Source organism: Manis pentadactyla, chromosome 8, assembly GCF_030020395.1.
Source record: "Manis pentadactyla isolate mManPen7 chromosome 8, mManPen7.hap1, whole genome shotgun sequence".
Taxonomy (NCBI): Eukaryota; Metazoa; Chordata; class Mammalia; order Pholidota; family Manidae; genus Manis; species Manis pentadactyla.
Genome location: NC_080026.1, coordinates 129,509,348 through 129,534,820, shown reverse-complemented (window position 1 = coordinate 129,534,820; position 25,473 = coordinate 129,509,348). Strand labels below are relative to the sequence as shown.

At 49.4% G+C, this 25,473-nt stretch overlaps 1 protein-coding gene across 1 annotated transcript in view; it reads left to right on the top strand.

Annotated features, from left to right (window-relative positions):
- Window positions 1–508: 508 nt before the first annotated feature.
- Window positions 509–25,473, top strand: part of RGS10 (regulator of G protein signaling 10) — a gene marked incomplete at its 5' end in the record, with an annotated part of 36,632 nt that continues 11,667 nt past the window's right edge. Inside the window, 4 exons of the mRNA XM_036898850.2 lie at window positions 509–1,424; window positions 11,906–12,024; window positions 13,218–13,304; window positions 24,086–24,229. Coding sequence (XP_036754745.2) covers window positions 509–1,424; window positions 11,906–12,024; window positions 13,218–13,304; window positions 24,086–24,229 — 1,266 coding nt within the window. The remainder of the gene's footprint in view (window positions 1,425–11,905; window positions 12,025–13,217; window positions 13,305–24,085; window positions 24,230–25,473) is intronic.

Below are 25,473 nucleotides of genomic sequence, written 5' to 3'. Positions count from 1 at the left end.
TGAAAACCTCGTAACCTTTGCGAGCCGGACAAACCTCTCCCGGCAGCTCCCTGGCAGGGAGCGGAGTGCTGAGAAGTACTTTGAGGAAAACGACTTTGAGAGGGGAGGGGAAGAGAGAGAAGTGAGCAGCAGCCCCAGAAGGCCGGAGATGGGGTGCAATTGGGGCTGCGGGGTGGGTAGAGGGAGGGAGGAAAAATTAGCGGAATGGGTAGCTCAAAATAGAAGATATAAAAGAAAGTGCCAGCTAGTGAAAATACTGCAAAGGGATGGGTGGAGGGAGCCGACGACTAGGGAACGGTTTAGAAAAATAGCAATTAGTACAGCTAAAAATAAAGACCAATTTAGAGACAAAGCCAGATACACAAGGAGCAAAATAAGAGTCGCCAGAGACAATTCCTCGCAAACCAAATGTTCAAGAAAATGGGGCTAATGACACCCCATCTTGGGCTGTTTGGCAGAAGAAATGAGATAATAGATTAGAGGAGCGCGCGCGGCGCCGAGCAGGTGACCGGCGGCGGGAGAGGAAATCAGAACCGAGCGCAGTGTGGACTTGAGGGGTTCTCTGCGTGGAGCAAAAGCGCCCTGCGGGGGCTCCCCCAGGAGTCCCCAGGGAGCAAGAAACGTCCCGACCAGCCGGTGTGCGGGGACCCGAGGGGTTCCTCCAGAATCCCCCCAGTCCCGCCCCGAGCCTCAGGCCACGGGGACAAGGCGCCTGGTCTCGGCGCGCGCCGCCCGGCCCGGGAGGGGGCGCCCGGCGCGGCTCGCTCGGCGCGCCGGCCCCGCGGCCCCGGTCCTGGCGCTGCCCCCCGGCTGGCGCGGCGGCGGGAAGGCCCGGCACCCACGGAGCGGCGGGGAGGGCAGGCCCGGGCCCGAGGGTGGGCTGGGCCCCGGGGCCGAGGAGGTGCAGGCCCCGGGCCCCTCCCGGGGTTGGCAGAACCGCGAGGGCTCGGCTCCCCGTCCTGTGAGCCGGGAGGGACCCCCGCCGGCCGCCCCGCTAAGGCGCGCGGAGCCACGGAACCCGGTGCGCCCGCGGCTCTCGGGGCTGCGCGGCGAGGGCGGGAGACTGGAAGGGGCGCTGGGGTCGCAGGCCGGGCGGTCGGCCAGGCGGGCCCCGGGGGCTCCCTCCGCCAAGCGCGCCTCCTCCCGGCCGCGGGGCCGCGCCTGCCCGGTGGGGCGCCCCGGGGCGGGCGGCCGGGCGCACGGAGCGCGCCACGCGGCGCCGGGGGGAGGAGGGCGCTGGGGCGGGGGCCGGGCGCGCCGGGGCGGCGCTGAGCCGGCTCCTCCTCCTCCGCGGCCGCCGCCTCCTCCTCGCCTTCCTCGGGCTCGGCCGCCGCGCGCCCGGCTGCTCCTCCTTCCCTCCCGGGCGCCCGCGGCGATGTTTAACCGCGCCGTGAGCCGGCTGAGCCGGAAGCGGCCGCCGTCAGGTAAGCCGCTCCTGGGGCCCGCGGGCTGGGGATCGGGCGGCCGCGAGGGGTCGCGAGGAGCCGCCCCGTCGGCGCTGCCCGCCGCGGGCATCCTCCCTCCCTCCCGGGCTGGGGCGCGACTTGGCGGAGCCGCCCCGACGGAGCCCCCTCCGAGCGCGCCACCTCTCCCGGCCCCGTCTCCGTCTCCGTCTCCGTCCCCGCGGTCCCCGCCGCGGCGGGGGAGCGGAGCTCCGAGAGGCAAGCCCAGGGAGGAAGTGGTTGGAAGGGGGAACAACGGTAGTTTTCTATTTAGTGATGGTCTGGGAGTAAAAGGAGATCCAAAACATCCCCAAACTTTGGAGGTACTACGGGCTCAGGATTCCGAAAGCAGAACGTCGCGCGGGTTCCCCGTCCGGAGTACTTTGCCTCTGCTACGGGCGTTGGTGCAAATGATGCCCGCGCGGCGCCCGGACAAGGCACCTCCGGCCCCGGCATCCGACTGTCCGCCGGGCCTGGGCTTGGGTTCTGCGCTGCGGAGCCGAACTGGGGCCGCGAAGCAGGGCGGGTGGAGCAGACACATCTATGCTCGCTGCAGGCAAGCGCTGACATTACAAAGGACTCGGCTTGGCCGTCACTCTGGACCAGCCTGAGCCACACTTTGGAGCAATTTGATAGGACAGAGAACCCACAGAGAAGATAAAAGCTGTGCCCTGGATTCCGACCATTTGACCCTTTTTGTTAATAATGATAGCTACGCCCCTTTGACCGCCTAATGTGGCCCTGATCTGTGTTCTTTGGTATTGTCACCGCCACTTTCTAGAGGAGGAACTGAATGAAGCCAGGAGCTGTTAGGTAACTTGCCCCAAGTCACATTAGGAGGTGATGGAGAATCTTTCAAACGCGTTTGCCTGACTTTGGAGTTCAGGGCTTTTCTGCTGCCTCCCATTCCAAAAACCACTTCTGCATTTCCAAGTCTGTAAGTGGTGGTCCGTGACCTTTTCTCACCTAATGTAATATTTTATGAGGGATTTGGTGGTTAAGAGGATGAACTGGAACGACACTGGCAGGGGCGGGAATCCCACCTCCACCACAAGGCTAGTGTGGAATCTGTTTCTCTGCAGACAAGGATCTGCAAAATGGAAATATAAGAGCTGCGTCTCTTTGAGAACTTAATTGGAGTGGGTTTCCCATCCATCAGATGATACACGTCATTGTATTTAATATTTAAGACAAACCGAATAAAGTAGGATTTCAACCCTAATGAAGTAAGACTTCATAGGGTTATTGTAAAGAGTTTATTACTAGTGTTAGGGGTCATGTGCACTTCGCTGTATTGCCTGTGGGACAAAGGATTCCCTCGTGGTTGTTCATTTTAGCCACTCGTTGTTGGGGACTCACAGGCCTATGAAGCAGTGGTCAGAGTCTGGACTCTGCAGTTAGACCCCTGCTTCCCACCTTCGCACCCTGACTCTATTGACCTTGGGCAAGTTACTTGACCTGTGAGCCAATTCCTAAGTTACTGGGAAATTTGGGAGCTGGTTGCTAAATCATAGATATCTTGAAATTGGCGATCCATAGATATTTATTCCACAGAAATCAACAAAACTCAACAAATGCTAAAAATTGAGCTTTTTTTTTTCTCCTAGGAGAGCTGGTTTACCAACACACCTCTGCATTCGTTTTCCCATCTGTAAAGTGGGTTTCATAGAATTGTGGGATTAAAAACACTAAAACATATGAAGTCCCTAGTATAATGCCTGGCATATAATAAATGAATAATGGCTAGCTGTCATCTTTTCCTCCTTTTCTCATAAATAGCTATGAACATCTCTGCATGGGTCATTCATTGCTTTGGATCATTGTGGGGGCTGAAGTCTAATAAACAGAACAACTTTATGGGACAACGCATGGTGTTGGGGAGTTGGGATGTGGCATGGGGCAGGTTGTACCCCAGAAAAACTGGGGCAATTTTAGTGGACTGTGGCTCTCTCACGGCAGCAAATTTTAAGTCTGATGAAGAGTGGTTGGGTCACTGATAGAAAGCTCAATAGCTAAACACCATGGATTGGTTTTGGGTGACTGGCCTCCGAGAGCCCAATTTCCTTAGGATTTTTAGGTTTAAAGTCTGCCCCCAGTGGGAAAGGACAAATAAGCCCCTGTCAGTTTAGTCATCACCAGCAGCTGGAAAAGAGCCGAGTGAAAAGGAAAATATGGGCCCAGAGGCCGAGGTACTGGGAAGCCAGCCAAGTGATCCCCGGAAACCTGTACTGAGGTTTTGTTTTGTATTGCTTTTGTTTTTTGGTAATCTGAATTATTTTTCATAAAATGACTCTCCAAACTGTATACGCTCCTCCCCTGTAGGACTCCTGATTTTGGACCTGGCTTCCGTCCTGTGTCCCCAGCACCTTCTACCTTAAACCTTTCCTGTTTTTCAGCAAAATCTTGGAGATCATGTCTTTAAACTGCGGGGTTGGAGTTCTTAACCTCTGAATCCATGGTTTGAAACGGGAATCCCTTATTCTCTTTTCTGAGATTTCTCAAAGTGTGTTCATGAACCACGTAGAGGTGGGGAGGGGCTTGATTAAATGCGACTTTCTGGCCACACCGAGACTCTCCTCCTCAGTTTTGGGGACCCGAGAGGAAGGGAGAGTAGGCTGTGTCTTCAGTAAGCACCCTGGTTGGTTCTTATGCTGCTGGGGGTGAGGACCCCTTGAAGGGCTCTGTCCACCACCTTTGCAGTGATGAAAACACCATTGCTACTCACCTGAAAAACACTGGCAGGCCACAGCCTTCCACCTGCTGGGACCAGGCCGAGGGGTGACCGGTCAGGGGAATCCCCCAACTGCCAGCAGGCCTGGGTCCTGCCCCTGGCCTGTTGTACATTATCCCATTAAACCCTTGGGACCGGTTTCAGATTTATGGCTGGGCTTAAGTTTTTATTTAAAGATGACAGTTGACATAGCAATTTAAAGTCTTTGTTTTAACAACCCGGCAGCAGGGCAGTCTTGGCCGCTGGGGAAACTTTCCCTGCAGAACATCACTGGCCTGGGCCTGCTGGGTTCAGGGAGAGCAGAGCAGGGACAGAGGGGCCAGGCGGGGCTGAGGGGTGTTGCTTTATGCAAATGTGGTTGGTCCACAAGCCAGCTGAGTCCATGGTGCCAGCATTGAAGGCCACCAAGAGCAGCCACAGACTGTGGGTGTGACATCCTAATGGCAGTTTATTTGCCTTGACTGACTTTGTATTTCAACTGATATCTCATTTCCTCATTGTTGGAAATTTTGGAAAACCAGGCAGGTGCCTGGCTGGGCCATCTCCTAGGGCTTCCGGGTTGAACTGAGTCACTTTCCTCCCTGGGGTTGAATAATCCCCTCGGCCCCCTGATGCTGGGCTCTGGGAACTTGATATTTAAGTTGTACTAAATTTACTCTCACCAGTTTCTTCTGCTTCCCCCAGATAGCTCTTCCCTGCAGCAGCCCGGGGGTGGCAGTGGGGGTAGTGGGGGCCCAGGCAGGCGACAGCAGCAGCTCCTTGATAAGAGCTGTCAGGGGCCAGCCTCTGGAGTGAAACAGTCCCTTGCAGACTTCCTAGGACAAATTTCCCTTCCAAGCAAGTTCGCATCTGTCGAGGGCCCTGCCAAATGCCCGTGGGTCAGCATTGCTGCCCCCGTTGTGAGGGGCTCAGCAGCCCTGACTCTGGCCTGACTTCTCTCCCGGTCCCACCTCCCCAGCTCCCCATTCTGCTCTTGGGGGCAGGATGTTCTCACCTTTGTGCTTTGCTCCTCGAGGGTGTCCTCTGCCGTTTGTCTTCTCCCAGTGCTGGGTCTCCCCACTGCCCCAGGCCTCCAGCCTCCCTCCCTGTCTGTCTAAATGTAGCCTGTCCATTTCGTCTCTCCCTGGACAGCTGCAGAGGCCACCAAGGGGCAGGGACTCATCTGGAGTGCCCATTGCGGAAGGGACAGACCAGAGAGCTCAAATCTCTGACCCACGTCCAGAGCTGCATGACCTCAGCCAGCGCCCCTTCAGTCCTCTTGTTAGAGCACACGTAGGGACTGGCTAGCTGACGGCTTTTCTCTTCCCTGCCTCCCTGCCTTGCTTCTTTCTCTCTTCCTTTTCTCTTTCCTTCCTGTCTCCAGTCAGAACACTAAAGACAACACCGTCATCAACTATCTGGATCATTCCATGAATGAAAGGACATTTTAACCCCAGTAGCAGGAAAGATACAATTGCATGTCAAGAACTGTCCTGATACAAAAGAATCTTCTAGAGGGTGTTGCAGGGCCAGGTGCTGGGTAGCAGAGATGACAGAAAGGCCTGCTCCATGGTGCTCCTTTTTTAATCTCTAGAATTTTGCACCATATAAGTAAATACAATTACCGACTTAAAAAAAAACAACCCGGGGTTGCCCTTAGTGTATCAACACAGTTCGCTTGGTAAGTATTTACTTATCCTTATTCTCATTTCTTCATGGCCCAGTGAAGGAGACGCCATGCCAGCCTGGGGCACTGTGGGCAGACAGCCATCTGGGAACTCCAGGTCTCATCTTCTCAATTAATTTTAAGTTCCGTGAGAGAAAGGGCCCCACCTTTCATTGCTTGCATCCCTCACTGTCCTTCCCTTTCCAGCTCTGCAGTCAGACAACTAGGGCTGAATCCCAGCTGGGTGACTAGCCTCTCAGTGCCTCAGTTTACCCATCTGTAAAATGGGCCAGCAATGGCCTGGCCTCCAAGGCTGTTGCGAAGGAGGTGGGACAGAGTAGGTGCTAGCTGTTTCTATAGCCGTCGTCCTCCCTGCCCTGCCTCCACTGCCTCCACTGCAGCAGGAACATTTATCAACAGTAATCTACACGTGAGTGCTATCGCTGATCCTGAGGAGACACAGCTTTTATGCTCAAGAAATGCCCCATCTCCCTCACTGACCCTGGAGGGACACAGTCACTGATTTGCCTGGAGGCAGGCGCTGGGGGAGACAAGACCAGTTGTCTGCCTGATGTCAGGTCCCAGGGGAAACACAGGGGCTGCCTGGAAGTGAAGAAAAGAATGGTGGGGTCTTCATTTCCCTCCCAGGGTAGGATTCCTGGGTAATTTTATTTTTTCTGGGCGTTTGCCTAGAAAGTAAGGATTCTAGGGAGGCTGCAAACAACAGTCCAGCATTCTTATTTCCTTCCCTCTGGTGGAAACTGGAAACCAGTGACCATCTGTTGTTCGGTCCACTCAAAAGAGGATGTTGAGGCTTGTTTTTCCTTCAGACCCACGGGTGCTCGGGAGCCCTGCAGCCCCTGCCTGTCTTACATAGCGTCTCTGAGAAGGCAGTGGCTTTTCTGTCTGCTGTGTTGAACTCCCCAGGTGGACCCAGCGCATGGACCGTAAGGAATGCCCCCCACCTGCTTTGGCAGATGTGCTCAGCTCACCCTTTGCCCAGGTGGTGGTCCGGAGGGGCGCGGCCTGGGGGAGTGCGGGGTGCAGACCTAGGCACACCAGGGAGGTGCTGCCTGAACACTTGATTTTCTTTGAGGTCTCAGACCTCATGTGAAAAATGCCACGATGCCGTTTCTGAGCCAAGTCAACCCTCTGCAGTGTATTTGGCTGCTCTCATCTTTGATGCTTACTATGATGATGATTATTTTATTTAAAATATTTTTCATTTTTATACTATTTTCTGCTAATTGTAGTTCACACAAGCCTCCCCACCAAGGGAATTGCATGTCTGAGGGTAGTTATTCTCAGAAGCTAGATACTAGAGCTTATAAACATTTAAGTAATATTTAGATAGTGTGCTTCCATGACCCAGTTTCTTTGGAGCCTTACATAGATCACCAGTTGTAACAAACTGCTTCTCTGCTTCTAAGTTGGGATGACTCTTTTCTTTTAATGTAGTATGTTTGATGTGCTATAGATACTATAAGGTTTTAAATTAGTTTTGTGGGATGTGCACTTTCCTCACGTATTTTCAAGCAGTGTGCACATGTGCATTTTGTACCAAACTACTTTAGAATTTAGGGTTAACATTTCTGCCTTTGCCTGAGCTTGTTGCTTAGTTTGTTTCCTTAACGTGCTGTCAGTTTGGGAGGTACTTAGGACAGACCCTTTGAGGCTATACGTTGACTCTGCAGTTGAGGAAGCTGGATATTGAGATTTTACTACAGTATTATTGACTTGGGGAAATTGTCTCTGAAGGATCATTACCCAGACCTTCCTGCAGACTAATGGCAGGGATCTATGCTATAAGCATTCAGTTCTGATGAGTGTTACAGATGCCTTTTGAGTATGGATTCCCAAGGAATTAATGTCTCAGAAGGTCTCTGATAGATATGACATCACAGCATCTATAAATAATGCATTACACAATGTGCTGCAGGCAACCGGCGTCAACCATCTGCACTGCGCTACGGTGCCTGTCTTTGAAATAATGGCTTTTATTGAAGTCAGAAACCACATAGAACAGCACAAACATAAATGGAGATCACATGTACATTGTGTTTGCATGCTAGATGATTCTGGTCCAGGGTTATATGGGTTTTCATCTGGGTGGAATTGGTTTCTTTCTCAGTTTTCTTAGTGTTTTTACACATTATTCTCTTCAAGGCATCCTGTTCTAGCCTCTGTGAGTGCAGATCAGCAGGTATCAAAAGCAAACATGGCAGTTGAGCCTATGGCAAGAGCATGTGCTCAGGAGCAGCACTGCCTGTGTTTGGACCATGACTCCCCATTTCCTAGCTGGATGGCCCTTGCAAGTCACTGTGCCTCGGTTTTCTCATCTGTGAAGTGGGGGTAATATTAGCAATATCAGAGGGTCATTGTGAGAAGTGGATGACTTAACCCATGGAAAAAGCTTTGGATAGTACCCAACACATTGTAAAGCATCCATGAGTGTTAACTTATTATTAGTTAATGACAGATTAATCTGCAGATAAATTTATTGAAAAATAAGTGTTGCACCTGCAGCAGTCTCAAGACCTAAAATGCTGTAAAGAGGCCAGAGGCAAAAATGGAAACAGCAGAATTAAAACAAGCAAATATTATCACCAAACCTCCTTACTAGCTGGAGTGGTCTTAAAGCTGCTAGAAAAATCTTAAATTTTTTTCCACCTGTGCATTCCAAACCTACTTTCTTATAATCCATCTAAAATAAAATAGAAACTTTGATCAATGAAAAAGGAAAGAAAGAGTATCAGACCTTTGTAACTTCAAGTGCCAGGAGTTGGAAGGCTGGGGGTTCTCGGTTTTGCTTTATTCTTAAGTTCAGAAATAAACCTGCTTTCTATGGAGAAAGGTTCTTTCTTTCTCCTAAACATTATTGGACTGATTATAACATTTGAAGTGAACTCACCTTAGGAATCCTTGCTTACGTGCATTGGAAAATAGGGTGAGTCTCCTGAGTAGGGGACCCTGAGTAACAGCAATGCCCCAATTTAAGGGGTAATCTCTAGGGCAGTGCCAGTGGAGTGGACCTCAGCTCGGTCTTACTGGAGGCTGGGAATAATGACTTGGAACAGAGAGACACCATTAAGTGAATGGGGTTTGCAAACGCAGTTCTATCCAGATATATATCTGGATATATGTCAATCCATCTATATTGATACCAATCAAGAAGATTTAAAAAAATGCACAGCCAAAAGCCTTAATAAAAAATTGTAATACAACCAGGAGGACTTGGAACAATATTTCTTCAAAGCAGTATTTCTAGGAAAATGAAAATATATGACAGACAGAGCATGGGTAGAAGATTCCTATAGGAAGAACTTTGGGCGCAGAAGGTGGGTAAAAAGGCAAGAAGGTTTTTCTCTTTATCCAAGGCCCCAAAGCCAGAAACCAATAATGGGAGCTGTGGAAAGGAGCTGCATCTCGGTGCATTCTGGGCCAGCCCTGAAAATTCTGTGCCCTTCTGTGACAGGGCCAGTGGGACATATATTTCATTCCTTTTGATGGTTGGGAGATGGTAGCCCAGGAGAAAATCTACAGGAAGGGCCACTCAATTACAAATTGCTTTGTCCCAGGAGCCCTGCGGTTCTGTGGACATGGTCCTGGTGGGGGCAGTTACCCTCAAACCCAAGTCCTAATACTGATTCCATCCAGCAGTTCCTTAGCTGGGATACCTTGGTAGGTCATTTTACCCTCTGGACCTTTATTTCCAGTCTATAAAGTAAGGAGACTGGATCAGATTAAGGGCTTTTGAATTGTAAAATTTTTGTTCAAGGGAAAGCTGGCACAGAAACATAATGTGAAAAATGATCAGAGTATGAAATAAAGGGTGGGCAGAGGTAGCAATTGTCTAATGGTGAGGCCAACTCTTATCTCTCAGTTAACCAGAAGATCTGGTTAACCAGAGCACTCTTTTGGTTAAATGGGAAGCCACCACATGTATTTATTTGCAAGGCAGCATGGCAGTGAAAACCCAAATGTGGTTTGGTTTATTACTGAAAAGAACGTCAAGAGTTTTGGAATCCTTTCAGCCCAAGGTGGAAAACTTGTGGGCAAAGTAGTTGTTCTGCAATGGCAAGAGAAATTTGCGGCTGCCTAAGATTGTTCCTGGGACAGTGAACTTGTGTCTCTACATTTATTTACTTAACAGAAGATCTGCTGGGGAAATGGAGTAAACTGTCAAACTGTATTCTCTGGGTAAAGAACAGAAGAGTAAATTAGTGAAATGTTTGGCAGAATGAACCCTGTTGCAGAAATTTCTTATAGTAATGATCTTTTAATTTGATTTATATTTCGTTGGGAAGAAACTTAGTGTTCAGAAGCTTGCCGTTCTAACATTTGCAAAGAGAGCAGGGAACTAATTTAATATCTGCGAACTGAAGGTTCACTTTAGACAAGGGTCAGGTCCATTTGTAATGTATTTGAGTGAGTTTGCTTCTCCATTAAAGGAATGGATGTGTCCCAAACAGTTCTCTTACTTGCTCCGACACTACTCCGAATTGAAACACAGCCCCCCACTGGGCTTCTGGCTTCCGTTTTATTTAGCCCAAGTCAACCAGTGAGTGTCTAAAATCCAGGTAGTTTTCCCAGATGCTGGGAGATGAGTCTCAGCTGTTTTGAGAAATTAACATGTTTGTTGACCCCCAGTGGAACACAAGAGATCATGGAAGCTAAGTTACTATTAAGCCCAGTGTATTCTGCTACACCTTTACTCCAAAAAAGGTTTTAAATAGCCCCCTTGCTATTTACAGCAATTAATATTTATAAGACTGGTTTTCATTTGTCTTTTTAAAGTGATTTGTGTTGCTGATTTCTTAATTAAAAGTTTTTTTTCTCCTAGATTCAGACATATTTGTGCTAATATGTCTCCACTTCAAAAAAAAGGCAATAGAGAAAAAAATAGTTCGTTGACAGAACATTGTTTTAAGGAAGGGGAGGGAGGAGCTAACATTTGCTGAGAGTCCAGTGTGAGAGGCTGGGTGCTGGATGCGTTTCCTCTTTTAATCCTGCAGATAACCTGAGAGGGAGGAGAACTGTTTTCATCTTATGCACAGAATTTTGCCAATGGTCACCCAATTTGAATCAGCCAAACAGGGTTTGGAACCTGAGCCATCTGATGTAACAGCCCAGACTTTTTCCTTGACTCTAGGAAAGGGTCAAATTCTGTAGAATGAGACACGCCAATTATGCTATCACTTCCTCCTTCAGAGAGAAGCCAAAATGCGTTAGATGGAGGTTCCCTGTCCCCAGTCCTTTGGTTGAGAGGTTTTTTAGGTGTCTTGAGTGAGCACAGTGTATGTGCGGGGTACAGCATCATTCATTTGTTCAGTCTAAACAGGTAGTAAGGGTGTGATGCTGAGCCATACTGGAGTTGGAGGCAAAAAAAAGAAGGAAAAATCAGTATCAATCCCGGCTTTTTAAAAAGTTTTGATATTTTATTCATTATGGATTTTTTGCATTAATTTTGGTTTTTCAAAGTACTGCATGAAAGTATCACTTATCTTGATGCCTGAGTTTTTGGGCAACCCCCTTAAATTGTGCACCTGTGGCCCAGTGCCTCCCTTTGCACACCCTAGGCCTGGCTCTGGTACGTACTTTTATGTGTCAGGCAATGAGCTACATGCTGCTGCAAGAAAGGATATACAGAACTTTCAGACTAGTGAGTGTCAGTAGAGCAAATAGTCACAGCACAGCACTCTAATTATATGACTGTGCAGAAGGTAATGGGGAAGGCCACTGTCAAGGTCCAGGTCCCTGGGAGGACGGCTTGAGTGAGACTGGAGGGCTGCCTGCAAGTTGGACATGTGGGTGGGTGGGGGAGGATGTATGGGGACTGTCGGGAAGTACTGAGGCTCTGGGCCTCAGTTTTCCTCTGGTGTTAAAGGAAGAAAAGGTAACACCCCCTTCATAAGGCTGCTGTCAGGACTGGGAGGAGTTGGCCGGGTTAAGTGCCTGGAATAGGTGCTGGCATGTAACCTAATAGGTGTTCGCTGAAGTGGTGGTGATGGGGATGACCATTGTACGTAAGTTTGTCACCTGACAGGATCTTTGGGCCACATACCCAGTCTGGACTTTGCTTTGCAGACATCCACGACAGTGATGGCAGCGCCAGCAGCAGCCACCAGAGCCCCAAGAGCACAGCCAAATGGGCGGCCTCTCTGGAGAATCTGCTTGAAGACCCAGAAGGCGTGAAAAGATTTAGGGTTTGCCTTTTTCATTGTTGGCGGGAATCAGTGCAACACGTGAAGAAGTTTAGATGCATATGGGGGAGGCACAGGCTACTTTTGGACACTGCCTGTCCCAGCTTGAGAATAAGAACTCACCTGGCGTGACCAAGGTCATTCTTTCCTGGGTAGACGTGATCCAGCACCAAGGGGCGTAAATAGCTTCTGGTGTTTATACAGTTGGATGGGGGGAGTGTGGGGGTGGGGTATAGAAGAGGCCACCATGCTCACTGGCAGAGTCTATGAAGAATTTCCAGCTCTGAGACACCTAGGATGGGTTGGTCTGGGTCTTCTAATCTGAAATTTGTTCTCTTGTGTGTTGGGGATTCTCAGGATCCATTGGTAGCAGACTGAGAGAGGCTGGACAACAGCTGGCAAAAAGTAAAGTTGAACCCAAAGGGGGGGGCTGACGGATGGGGAAGTGTGGGTGCTTCCTAGAAATAACCTTTTTGGCCAGAGGAAACCCCAGGTGTCACAAGAACCACATGTAAATTTCAAGAATTCCCTGTATTGCCGAGTCCCACCAGCTTCTGTCTTTAAGTGTCAGGTCAGGCCAGGTTAAGCCTTCATGGTTTCGATCCCTGTTGCCGTGCCCAGGGAGGTAGGTGGTGGGCAGGGCTGCTAACATTCCTGGACACTAGGCCATGCTGAGTGTTGTCAGATCTCAGGGTCACTTTCCTGCCCACAGGAGAACCGCTGGCTGTGCCACTAATCTCCAACATTTGCCGAAAGAAAACACACCTCCAACTTAAAATAGTTTTCATCATGGCATTTTTAGACATGCTTAATATGTTTTCTTTTCTTTTGTTTAAAAAAAAGGGCCTGATTTTAGAGGAATGTACTTTGTTTAAACACTGTCTGGAAGGAATTAATCTATCTTCCACTTTAATTTACTCTTTGGTAATTTATTGTCAGCTTAGAATCATGAGTAGATCCTGGCTTCATTTTTACTCTTTCTTACTATGTCAAAGCCATTAAGTTCAAATGCATATGAAATTCTCCCTTTAACATTAAACATACACTTTGTTTTTCAGGGTGGAGTTTTCATGGGGTGATGGGACCATGCTCATTTGTTGAAGTTTGCCAAATCAGTCCTTAAAGGGGAAATGCATTAATTTGTTCGTTTTAAAGTAAAATACTGTTTGATATTTTTTTCTTCTTTTCATCCATAGGAATTTTTAAAAAAGGAATTCAGTGAAGAAAATGTTTTATTTTGGCTAGCATGTGAAGATTTTAAGAAAACGCAAGATAAGAAGCAGGTATTTCTTCTATTCTGTAATCATTCTGGGTAATTTTTTTTCCCTCCTGATAAGGTTATGGCTGCCTTTCCAATAGATTTTGAAATTGCCGAAAGAAATGCGATCCATATTGGATTTGGGGGAAGATTTAAGCTTCAGATAAGGTATCTTGTATTGATCAAGGATTAATAATTTTAAAAAGAAAATGTATTCATTTTTAAATGGAGCTGTTCAAATGGACAAATATTTAAAGTAAAAATAACAATTCATGCATTTGGAGTTCATCATCACTTATGATTTATTTCTTCATGAATAAGTTCTGAGGATGCTTTCCCCCAGAGTTTGACGTCGGCATTTTATACACACATAGGAAGATGATAAGCAGATGTCTGGTAATAGGAGAACAATGCGAATCAGATGGATTGTCAATTATTCAATATAACTCCACAAAACATCACACAGTTGGCAGGCGCCCCACATAAAAAGTTCTGACTCTCCTCCTGGGTAGACGTGTGCTCTTTGCAGGGGGTAGCCTCTAATTCCAGGGTCAGCTGGATTTTCTGCCATTGAAAGTTAGGTGTAAGGGGAGGTGCAGGAGATTATGGGAAGGAGCCTGTGGATTGGGTGTGTTCAGGAGACCCACGCCTGTGGATTTCTAAGAGGCTGCCCGCTAAATGCCTATGGGGACCAGTAAGAGATGTGCGTGAGTAAGGCTTTTGGTGTGAGGCTGTAGGGAGTGGTGGGGCCTGGGGCCATCAGGGGCAGCCTGTCCTGCCTCCAGGGGCTGTGGCTGCTTGTTGGCAGTGAACACTTTGGGGTCTGTGGCTGTCTAGACTTTCCCTGCTTCGAGTTCTGCCCACCTAGGTCTTCACTTACCTACCTTGCTCCCAGAACCCTGAGGGGCCTTTTTTCCTAAGGCCCCATCTTCTCCCACCGAAAGCCCAGAGAAGCCAGACATTGGGATTCTTATGTGAAATGATCCGATTTTATAAATGTTGGAGCTAATTTTTTTAAAATGTGAAACCTTGCCTGCCAAGCAAAACACATCCATGAGCAGATGTAGCTTGTGCGCTGCCAGCCTTTGAGCCTCTGTCTCCAAAAGCTGGAATCCACGAAGCCAGCAGCCATTCCGTGTTTGCAGACGACAGCTCGGAAAATGTCCATCACTGGTTTATTCAAAGGCTTTCTGGACTCCAGCACATTTCCCCCAGGATGGAGCAGTGTGGCTTTCCCTCTACAGCCTTCCTCTCTGTAGGGGCAAGGATGGATTCTAAGATTGGTTCCCGTTAGCTTGAATTTTTGAGATTGGCTAGAAAACAGTCGTGTCTTGACCCTTGGCATTTGCTTCCTCCTGGATAACTTTGTCTGGGCCTCCAGGGTGTCGGTGAATGGCCTCAGGGAAAAAGTGCTGAGTGGATGGGAGGTACTGCTTGGGGAAGCTAGGATGGGGCTGGAAGGACAGCTCATTCCTATTTGCCCCTAGCATGCAGGATGGGGTCTGGGGACAACCACAGCTATATGCTGGGCTGTGCAATTGATTCCTCCAGCCTCACCCTAAAACTCGAGCACAGAGTCCAGCAGGTGAACAGATTTTCCTTGGCCTGGATCTTTGTGACCTGGAGGTGAGAGGGGCCTACAGGCGGGCCAGCCCACTGCTGCACTGTACAAACCAGGAAGTCAGCGGCCCCTGCAGCTGAGCTGGGACCTGAACCAGTGCCCCGAGGTCACCCAGCCACTGCCCACATGCACCATGCTGGTGAGCCCTTCAATGTGGTTGAGTTCCCCAGATCTTTGTGGGGTGCCTGCTTAGGGCTAGGCCTCATGGAAAGCATGAGAAACACACAGGACAACACAGATGAGCTTCTTTAGGGAACAGGCATCAAGAGGGGAAGCCGCTTGCCAAACAAGCCTTTGTGATGAGTACAAAAATGGGAAGTGTGGTTCCGTGGCAGTGTTATCCCTGGGAAGTGACTTTTAAGCTGAAGTGGAGTTTGTGGGTGGGGGTAGTGTTCCTGGAAGAGGTGACAGCATGTGGGGAGGAGGGCCTGGAGAGAAGAGCTGAAGACTGGAAGGCAGGAGGGTCGTGCTTGAGGGACAGGCAGGCTGTGCTGTGCTGGAGGCTGGGACGGGGACAAGCTGACACCTGGGGAACCTGGGTGCCAAGGTGAACACTGGAAGGCCATGGGATTAGGTTGCGTCATCCCATCCCATCCTACAGACAGCGCTTCCAGAATCTGGCGGCCCTGCTCTGCCCCCGAATCCCCGACACCCAGCATAGGCTTCTTCAGTCTGCATCTTTGCACTTGGAACGTGCCTGGTGATTGCTTCACTGCAGGAATGTTGCCTCACCAGCCAGCTGCCTGAGAATGTAGATGGACGGCAAAGGGAGGACGCATCTTGAGGCCCTTGCTGTCAGGCCTCAGTCTGGGTCATCACATAGAGCCTCAGGACAGTTCCCATCCTTCCAGATGCAGGGGCTGTGGTCTGGTAGGTAAAGGAGGCACTCTTGAAAGGCCACCTGGCTTGGTGCATGCACAGCCAGGATACAGACCCAGGTCTCTGACTCCAGGGCCTGTGTATACTCTTGTGCGTCTGGCTGCAAGGGAAGTAAAACCAGGAGTAAGTTCTAAGTCACTAATTTTAAAAAGCGGAGGAGGACAGTAACAGGGGAAGAAGTCGCCCAACTGAATTTCACAATCAGACTTAGCACGTCTGGTCCTATAGAGAGTTGTCGAGGGCTTATCTCTACAGCAGACTAAGGCAGTTATGGGATGGACATGAATGTTACTTTTGTCTCTGTTATTTTAAATAGGACTTGTGCAGTTTTTTCATTCTTTCATCAGGATTATCCAGCCAGATCATTCCATAGCACTTAACAACTTTCTGGTACCTTGCATAATTTATTTACAGTTGACCCTTAAACAACATGGGTTTGAACTGCTTATACATGCGTTTGTCCACTTATACATGGATTTTTTTCAATAAATGTGTTGGATGGAATAGAAACCAGAGAACAGGAATGTATAGAAGCTGACGCAGAGAGAGATAAAAGGATCTCCAGAAATGAAACAATATTAAGAGAACTGTGTGACCAGTCCAAAAGGAACAATATATGCATTATGGGGGTACCAGAGGGAGAAGAGAGAGAAAAAGGGATAGAAAGTGTATTTGAAGGAATAATTGCTGAAAACTTCCCCAAACTGGGGGAGGAAATAGTCGCTCAGACCATGGAAATACACAGAACCCCCAACAGAAGGGACCCAAGGAGGACAACACTAAGACACGTAATAATTAAAATGGCAAAGATCAAGGACAAGGACAAAGTATTAAAGGCAGCTAGAGAGAGGAAAAAGGTCACCTATAAAGGAAAACCCATCAGGCTATCATCAGACTTCTCAACAGAAACCTTACAGGCCAGAGGAGAATGGCATGATATATTTAATGCAATGAAACAGAAGGGCCTTGAACCAAGGATACTGTATCCAGCATGATTATCATTTAAATATGAAGGAGGGATTAAAGAATTCCCAGACAAGCAAAAACTGAGGGAATTTGCCTCCCACAAACCACCTCTACAGGGTATTTTAGAGGGAATGCTCTAGATGGGAGCACTCCTAACGCTAAAGAGATGTCACCAGAGAAAATAAAATCACAGCAAAGAAAGCAGACCAACCAAATACTAACTAAAGGCAAAAAATAAAATCAACTACCCACAAAAGCAGTCAAAGGAAACACAAAAGAGCACAGAATAAAATACCCAACATATAAAGAATGGAGGAGGAGGAATAAGAAGGGAGAGAAATAAAGAAACATCAGACAGTGTTTATAATAACTCAATAAGCGAGTTAAGTTAAACAGTAAGATAGTAAAGAAGTTAACCTTGAACCTTTGGTAACCACGAATTAATAAATGTATTGGAAACATTTTTGGAGATTTGCAACAATTTGAAAAAACTCACTGGGTAGCCTACAAATATTGAAAAAATTAAGAAAAAGTGAGGTATGTCATGAATACATAAAATGCATGTGCATCTCAGTCTGTCTTATAATACCATAAAATCAACAGTAGCTATTAGTAAAGTTTTGGGGGAGTCAAGAGTTACACGTGGATTTTCAACTGCATGGGGGCTGGGACCCTAACCCTCACATTGTTAAGGATCAACTGTACTGATCCTCTGTGTTTGCTTCTTTCTCTGTTGTGCAGGCTCCATAAGGTTCGAGCTCTGTCTTCTCCCTCACTGAGTGTCTTCTCCCCATCTGAGTGCCTAGAACAGGGCCTGGCACACCTGTGTGCTGACAGCTCTCTCCACTAGCTTAGCAGACACCTGAGCACCCGCCGCGGGCAGGGTCCCCTCTCACCGCGTGCGGCAGTCACAGGCTTGGGCATGGAGGGGAGAGATGAGCCTGCCTTCAGGTCTGTTGGTGCCTGTGTGTCCAAGGTGCTCCACACAGTGCAACAGGGCGGTCTGCTCTGGTCTGTGCTTCTTGCCCTGGCAGGCAGGAAAGCAGCCTCTTGGTTTGGGGTCTCTTGACACTCTGCATTTACAGGGGTGGGGGGCTTCAGAAGTTCTGGGGGTTGTTGTATCTTCCATGCATTCATAGTCAGCAGGCAGCTTTCAAAGAGGTTTTCTTCCTTTGCAGTTTCTTTATGGTTCGAAATTTTTCTGTAAAGTGCCCCTTCCTCATGAATTAGCAGGTGAGATATACCTGTCTTGTGAAACAAAGCATTTATGTCTTAGAAAATCTCAGTAAAAGCCCAACAAGGTGTTCATTCTTTGCCTACCACCGATTCATTCATTCATTCATCAACACATGATTTGGCAGCTTGTATGGATTTGTAAAAACCAAACTGAGAGTGGGGGTGGGGTGGTAAAGATTTCTAATAATCGTGGCACCAAGAGTGACTTGCCCCAGTAATGAAATAGAATGGTACTTGCGTTTTTATGGTGTTTTAGAGTTAGCAGAGCTATGGGGGAGGGGTTTATGGTATGTATTATTTTTATTATGTTTAATTAACATTAAAAGTTGATCCAGGATTTTAGAATGTTTGATGTTCTTATTTAAAGTAATAGTAAAGTTTTCCTAAAAGGCTAAAACAGCATCTTCTTTATTTGAAAAAAAGTATTTAAAAAATCCGAAAGTGACCCGGGCTCCTTATATAAAATTCGCTCCGTTTTTGCAAGCGGCTGGAGTAAGAAAGGCTCATTCCCTCCACCCCTCAGCACCCTCTAGGGTTCACCCTCCCTCTGGTTTGGCTGCTCCTTCCAACCTTTGTCCTCCAGCGTGGACTCGGCTGGGTCTAGGCTGGCCCGGGCTGGACTGAGCTGCTCACCCGGAGGGCCTGGGTCTGGCATCGGCTCACCCCGTGTCTCCGTTCCTTCCTGGCTCCCTCATCACTTCTAGATGTTGTCCACAACTTCCTCTTTCTCTGCCTGAGCTTTCACTTACTTACATCCCTGTCTACTGCATTTCCACTCTAAGACTTTTTTGCTTCTTGTTCATGCTGAGCCAAAGAAGGATGCTGTGATTACATTTCTCTTGGGCCACTTTTTGCTTGTCCTATTTTTATACTCGCCAGTAGTCCCTCGAAATGCTTCTCCACACAGTGCTGCATGGGCTCTGGCCTCTCAGGTTCTCTGCAGCCCGGATTCCCCTGGGGCCAGTCCTCCTGGGGCCCTCCAGCCAGCTCCCCTGGGGTGCCCCTGCTCCTGCCTACTGGACCCAGGTTCTCTTTCCTGAGTTACACCCTCATCTCCGTGGAGCATGTCCAGCAATAGCTTCTTGAGAAAAAGGGACATGGCAGGTAGATATTTAAAATCTTGTTGAGTGAAAGTGTTATTTTTTTCTTACTGTCCCACTTCATGGATAATCTGCCAGAGCATAGAATTTAATTCTAGGTTGAAATTCAGAATTTTGAAGACATTGTCCCATTGGCTTCCATTTTTGTTCAGAATCACTATTTCATATGTAAGCCGTTTTGTTTTCTTTGCCTTTTCTCTCTGGTGTAGTGTAGGATCTTCTTTTTACCACGAATATTCTAAAGCTGTACAGTCGAGGCTTTGAAGCAGGGGAGTGGGTGTCATTCACTGTGTGGGTATTTTCTGGAGCCTCTTGATCCAGAAATTATTCATGGTTCTGGGAAATATTCTCATCACTACCATTATTTTATAGGGGCTCCTTGCTGTCTGTTTTCCCTAGCCTCTCTCAGTGATGACCCTCCTCCCCTGACCGAGCCCTTGATTTGATCTCTTTTCCCTCCCGTTTTCATCTCTTTGGCTTTTGGTCCCCACTCTTCTTTTGGAGATTGCTGCTTTCTCTTCAAATCTTTCTATGGGATTTTTTTCTGCTTTTATTTTCTCTAGACAAGGGCCCTCTAGTCTCTTCCTGGCGGCCACAGCCCAGATCTTTTTGTAAACTAAACACACCTCCCATCAACCGGGTTGGGAGAAGTCTGCCGGGTGTGTGTATGGGATGTCACTGAACCCTTCGGTTGGGTTTGGCATCTCATCCCCGCCCTCCTTTGGTCCTCTGTTCTGCCTCCCTGTATGGATTTCTTTAGAGAAGAGAGCCCCAGTCCTTCAGGGACAGGGGGGACTGCAGGGAGGGAGACGGCTGCTCAGGGTTGGGAGTGGGGACCTGGGTCTAGCGGCGTCTTTCTGCGGCCCTCCTCATCCCTTCTGTCCAGGTTCCCTGATGCCCCTGAGTTCCTGACGTTCGAGACGCCTCCTGTCGGTGCGCCCCCACCCCAGCCGTGCGGGAGCTTAGGTTCTTGCTGCTCTCTGCAGAGCTGTTCACTATCTCTGCCTGCTTTCCATTTCCTGAGCCAGTTCTCAGAAATATTCTCAAGTCATTTACTTGACATTTCTTTGCTTCATTCTCTTTAATGAAGGTAGTGGCTCAATCCTTTACGTTTCTTACGTATTTTCTCCTGTTGTCCATCTGCGGCAGAGTGACAGACATGACAGACATGGAGAGGCCAGGCTGATGGGGCTGTGCAGGAGGCAATGCGAGCAGAACTCAGGGACAGGTGGGTGGGGGTGAGGGAGGTGTTAGGGGACTGTGGTTCCCAGCTTCCTGAGGTAGAGACGGCAGGACCCACTGGCCAGGAGGGGACCGCTTCTTTCCTTGGTGTTAGGTATGAGGTGTCTGTGGGACATCCATGCTCACATTTCTGGAAATCAGTTGGCTACGTGGTCAGGAGCTTTGGGGAGAGGGTTGGGCTGAAATCTTGGGGGAGCATGTGGCTAGGAAAGCAGTCAGCCTAGGACAGAACTAGGGGAAACCCCAGACTTTATTGGGGACAGAGGGACAGAAGCTGACAAAGGAAACATAAAAAAAAAAGGGAGATGTTGGAGAGTCCTGAGAGGACAGCTGTGGTGAGGGGGGCCGGAGGCCAGGGAGCGGCCGCGGCTGCGCCGGGAGCTCCGGTGAGCGGGTGGGAGGTGGGGGAGAGGGGACAGGCGGACGGAAGCCAGGCTGAGCCGTTGAGGAGCGAGCAGCAGGGGGAAAACGGAGGTCCAAGCGCACACTTTTCTTCTGAGATGTTTCCGTATAAAATCAGCAGGTGGGAGGTTACTGGCTACAGGGGGATGTGGAGTAAAAGGGGGTTTTATTTCATTTTGCCAATGAAAAAAGTTAAAGCAGGCTTGTGGGGTGAGGGAGAGGAAGCAAGACGCAAGACGAGGCCCTTCTGAGCTTTGGGCTGCTGAGGCCTCGCTGCTCTTCTGAGGAGATCTGTGTTTCTGGGGCTGGGTTTGAGGGGAATTTGCTTCTCCTAAACATGCATTTGCTGGGAGCAGCGTTTGGGGGCTGACGTCTGCCTGAGCATTGCCTCGGCTGATGTGGAGCCAGTGTGGAAGGCAGGCCCCGGACTCGGACAGGTGGTGTGCCTGGGGGGAGCCCCCTTGGTTGCGATTGCTCCCACTGGCAGCCCTCAGGTTGATGCCTGAAGCCATCACATATGCCCCGGGGGAATCCTTGTCCGGCCCCTCCTGGGGCAGGGTCAGATGCCAGGCACGTTTGCTCTCCGTGGAGGAGGTGCTCTGGTGGAGGCTGAAGGGGCGAGAAGAGAGGCTGGCCCTCCGCCCAGGCAGGGCGCACCGACTCAGAGCCCTGGGCGACTCTGCCTGCCAGGCGGGGGGTGTTCAGTTCCTGTCCTGACAGGAGCCAGGACAGGGTTAACAAGCCCTGGAAAATCTACCAAAATAACTCAAGAGACCTAGTTCTTCTTTTTTGTTAAATATTCCGGGCACGGACACCAGGCCTCCCCGTGACCGGCCTGCGGTCGGCTGTCTCAGGGTTTCCCTTTTCGGTCACGCTTCCCATCCTGGCCCAGATAAGCTCCGCTGCCGAGGCCGGTCCCACGGGTGTGCGCAGTCGGAGATGGGGGTGGCTGCAGACGCTGTTCCCAGACGGAGACTCGAGGGGTGGCTGGGGGCGCGAGGGCAGGGCTGAGGGGCCCGGAGGCTCGTGTACCCGCAGCCCCGTGCTTCCCCCTGCCTGCTGCCTGTCCTCTGGGCCCCTTCTGGCTCTTCCCACCCCCACACCACTAATTACACTTCTCCTTTTCAGAACCACCCAAGATAGCCTGAATTCATCTGGAAAACGTGTGTGTGCACACAGATGCGTGTTCAAGGGCAGGGAGGCCCAAAATGGTTTCTTCTTCCAGAGCTCTGCATGGAATTCGCTAATCTGACCAGCTGAAAGCCTACTTTTTACGAAGTATCATTAAAGCAGGAAGTGGTTTTCCAAACATGTTCCTCTCTGACAGAATGGGGGTGGGAGTGGGGCTCCCGGCCTCAAGGAGCGGCGGGTCCCTGAGAGGCAAGCAGCCCAGCGTGCTGCCCCGCCTGGGTCCCGGTGATGGTCTCAGGCTTGTCCCTTGGAATAGCCACATTGCCATATTCCTCTGAAGAGGCTCCTTGTGTCTCTGCGCCTGGCATCAACTCATTGTTTATGTTAATAGTCGATCAAGAACTGACACCATGGCCTTGGGTGTTGTCTGTGACCTGCATGGTCTTCCTGCACAGACTGTCAATGCTTTCTTTCTGGGGACAGGGGAGGGTCAGGCCTCAACCTCACCAGGTCTTTTGTCAGCTAGTGACTCAAAATAAGTTAAAGGGCTGCTTTTCCTCTCCTTTCAAGCACTGGGTACTGAAGCCATCTGGTGGTTTCCCTAAGGCCAAAGGTTTTCAGAGCCTGGGATTTTCTAAGCCAAGCTCTGCCCCCTGTGCAGGATCCCAGCTGGGCTTCTGGAGAGACTGGCTGTTTTCTAGGTCCCGCAAGGCCCCCTTACTCCCCCAACAAGTGATAGCTTCTTGGCTGCACTTCAGAAGCATTTGTCTTCCAGCTTGCCCTGTGGGGTGAGGTAATACTTTAGGATCTCATATTTAGAGAAACGGCCCCCATCTTTGCTGCCAGTTAGGTACAAACCCAGGAAGTCTCCTTTCTCTAGGAGAAAATAGAGCTCTCAGGGGATGCCCTGGAGGACAGGCTCCCTTCTGGGCCCCAGCAAGGAGGCAAGGTGTTCCTGCGACAAAGTACTTACCGTGAGAGTGTTCTTGCTCCAGCCACCGTTGGCATTTGATGCAATGTAAGTGACAATCATGTGTACCTTTTCCAACTGCTTACGAGCCTGTCAAGGGCTGGGCCCTACCTAGGACTGAGGTTTCCCGGCAGGACTGCACTTGGGACTCAGAGGGGCCAGTGAGCGTCCTCTCCTGTGCTCATGCTCATACCTCATTTACCTGAAAAATGCACCCTGCCCTGGAATGCAAACATCCTGCACAACCCAGAGGGAATAACGTGTCTCACAGGCATGGAACTGGATGGAAACCCGAGGCTTTGGAGTCAGACAGTCCTAAGTCTCCTTGCAGGGTCCTTGAATGAACCACCTCGTCTCTCCTGGCCTCGGTGTCCTCATCAGGGAAGTGGCACTAAGAGGAAGATGGCCCTTTGCTGGATTCTCAGGGGGAGAAGGAAATGGGACCGTGGCTCTGAAACACCTTGCGTATGTCTGGAACATAGGAGGTGTTTGATAACTAGTTAGGATCGGTGTGCATAGGTTAACTTAATTTTTTTTATTGTGGTGAAATGCACATAGTACCATTTTAGCCATTTTTTAGGGCTCTCATTTTTACTTTTTTAAAGTGTACAGTTCAGTGGCATTAAGTACATTCACAATGTTGTACAGCCATCTGCACCATATAGTTCCAGAACTTTTTCATTACCCCAGAGAGAAGACCCTTACTTTTTAGGCAAACACTCCCATATCCACCCCCATAAGCCCTGGGCAGTCAGTCATCTTTTTGTCTCTACGGACTTGTCTATTCTGGACATTTCATATGAATGCAATCAGGTAATTCGTGGCCTTTGGCGTCTGGCTTCTTTCTCTCAGTGTAATGTTTGCAGGGATCATCCATGTTGTTACATGTGTTAGTACTTCATTCCTTTTTATGGCTGAATACTATTCCTATGGGGCCTTATTTTGGAGAATTCACAGGATGGACCTGAATGGTACAGAATGTCACCCACTCTGGGTCAGGATTCTTTCTGTCATTATTTCTAATAGAATATAGTGTAGCACTTTTGTGACGGGAGATGTGGCTACAGACACACAGGGATCGGGAGGGCAGGGCCAACCACCAGAGAGCTGAGCTCTGGGGCAGCAACCAGCGCCCAGAGGGCTTCAGAGCTGCTTCTCTTACAGTGACAGCAACTTCTGGCCCGGCCAGAGCCGAGACCTGGGCTCAGGCAGGAAGGGCCAAGCTCAAGGGTGTAATAGGCTCCTTGTGTCTCCCCCAGATGCAAGAAAAAGCAAAGGAGATCTATATGACCTTTCTGTCCAGCAAGGCCTCATCACAAGTCAACGTCGAGGGTCAGTCCCGGCTCAATGAGAAGATACTGGAAGAACCACATCCGCTGATGTTCCAGAAACTCCAAGACCAGGTAACTGATCTCCTTACCTACACCTTGGTTTGAAACCAATGTTTATTCCTAACTTGGAAGAATTCAGTTAAAACTAAACATCCTAGAAGCCGTCCCATCCAGCTGGACAAGGTGAGGCACATCGAGGGGCCGTGGCTGGGGAAGGAGAGAGGGCTGGCAAGCCAGGCTTGGGATGGGGTGCACAGGAATCTCCCTCAGGCCATTTACTCTCAGCCTGTACACAGTTTGACCACCAGGGTTATCTGTCTTCCAACCCAGATTAGAAGGGAGGCTGAGGCTATTTGAGGAACCTACACTGAGGAAGCAACATATGGTAACTGCTGAAGGTAGGAACAGACAGAAAAATCTAGAAGGCAAGTGCAAGGACTCAAAGTGGTAGGGAACCAGGGGCTGTTTTTGTGCAAATATCCAGACATCACCTTCTCCTTCCGGTGGCCCAAGGCTATAAGTTAGCTCATGATAGGGCTCCTGAGTCATAATGAAAAGCTTAACATTTGGCAGAACATTCCAAGTGAATCAGAAAAAAATAGGTGTAAAGAATGGACCTACAAGGGGTAAATTAGCTTTCTGGCAAATTTTCTTATGAGGAATGCCAGTGGTAATAGGCAGAAGGGATGAAACTGCATTGCAGAGGTTTTGTCAGGCACGAATTTGCCTCTGTGCCCCTTCACAGTGAGCTCTGCCCCTACGCAATGTCACACACACTCTGGTGGACAGGGGGACACAGACGCCGCCAAGCTTCTGCTGGCCTCTCCTTATTGAGGAAGCAAAGGCCTTACTTGCCACACCGGTACAGAGCAGCTTTTAGCTTAATTCCGCAGCATTCAAAGGTGAGCCCAGACCCATCTGGGGGGCCTGTGAAACTGGGTGCTGGGCCCCACCCCCAGAGCTAATGCCAGGTCCGGCGGTCCCGGGTGGGCTGGGACTTTGCCTTCCTGACAAGCTCCCCAGTGACGCTGGTGCAGGACCTGGGCCTGCGTGTTGAAGACTGGCCCAGCGCAGCGATGGGCCTTTCTGTGATCACCTGGAGTATGCATAGAGCCAAGGGTATGTCTCAGCTTTGCTCAGCATCAGATTACAAACAAATATACAAGTAGAAAATACAACGATGAGAAGTCTTTTGGGAATGTTTTCCAATTGACACAGTGGCAAATGAAGACCCCACATGAATTCTGAATCAAATTTGCGTGTTGAAGGAACTCCACTTAGCATGGGAAACTTGCCGAGGGCCTCCTGGAGGTGCT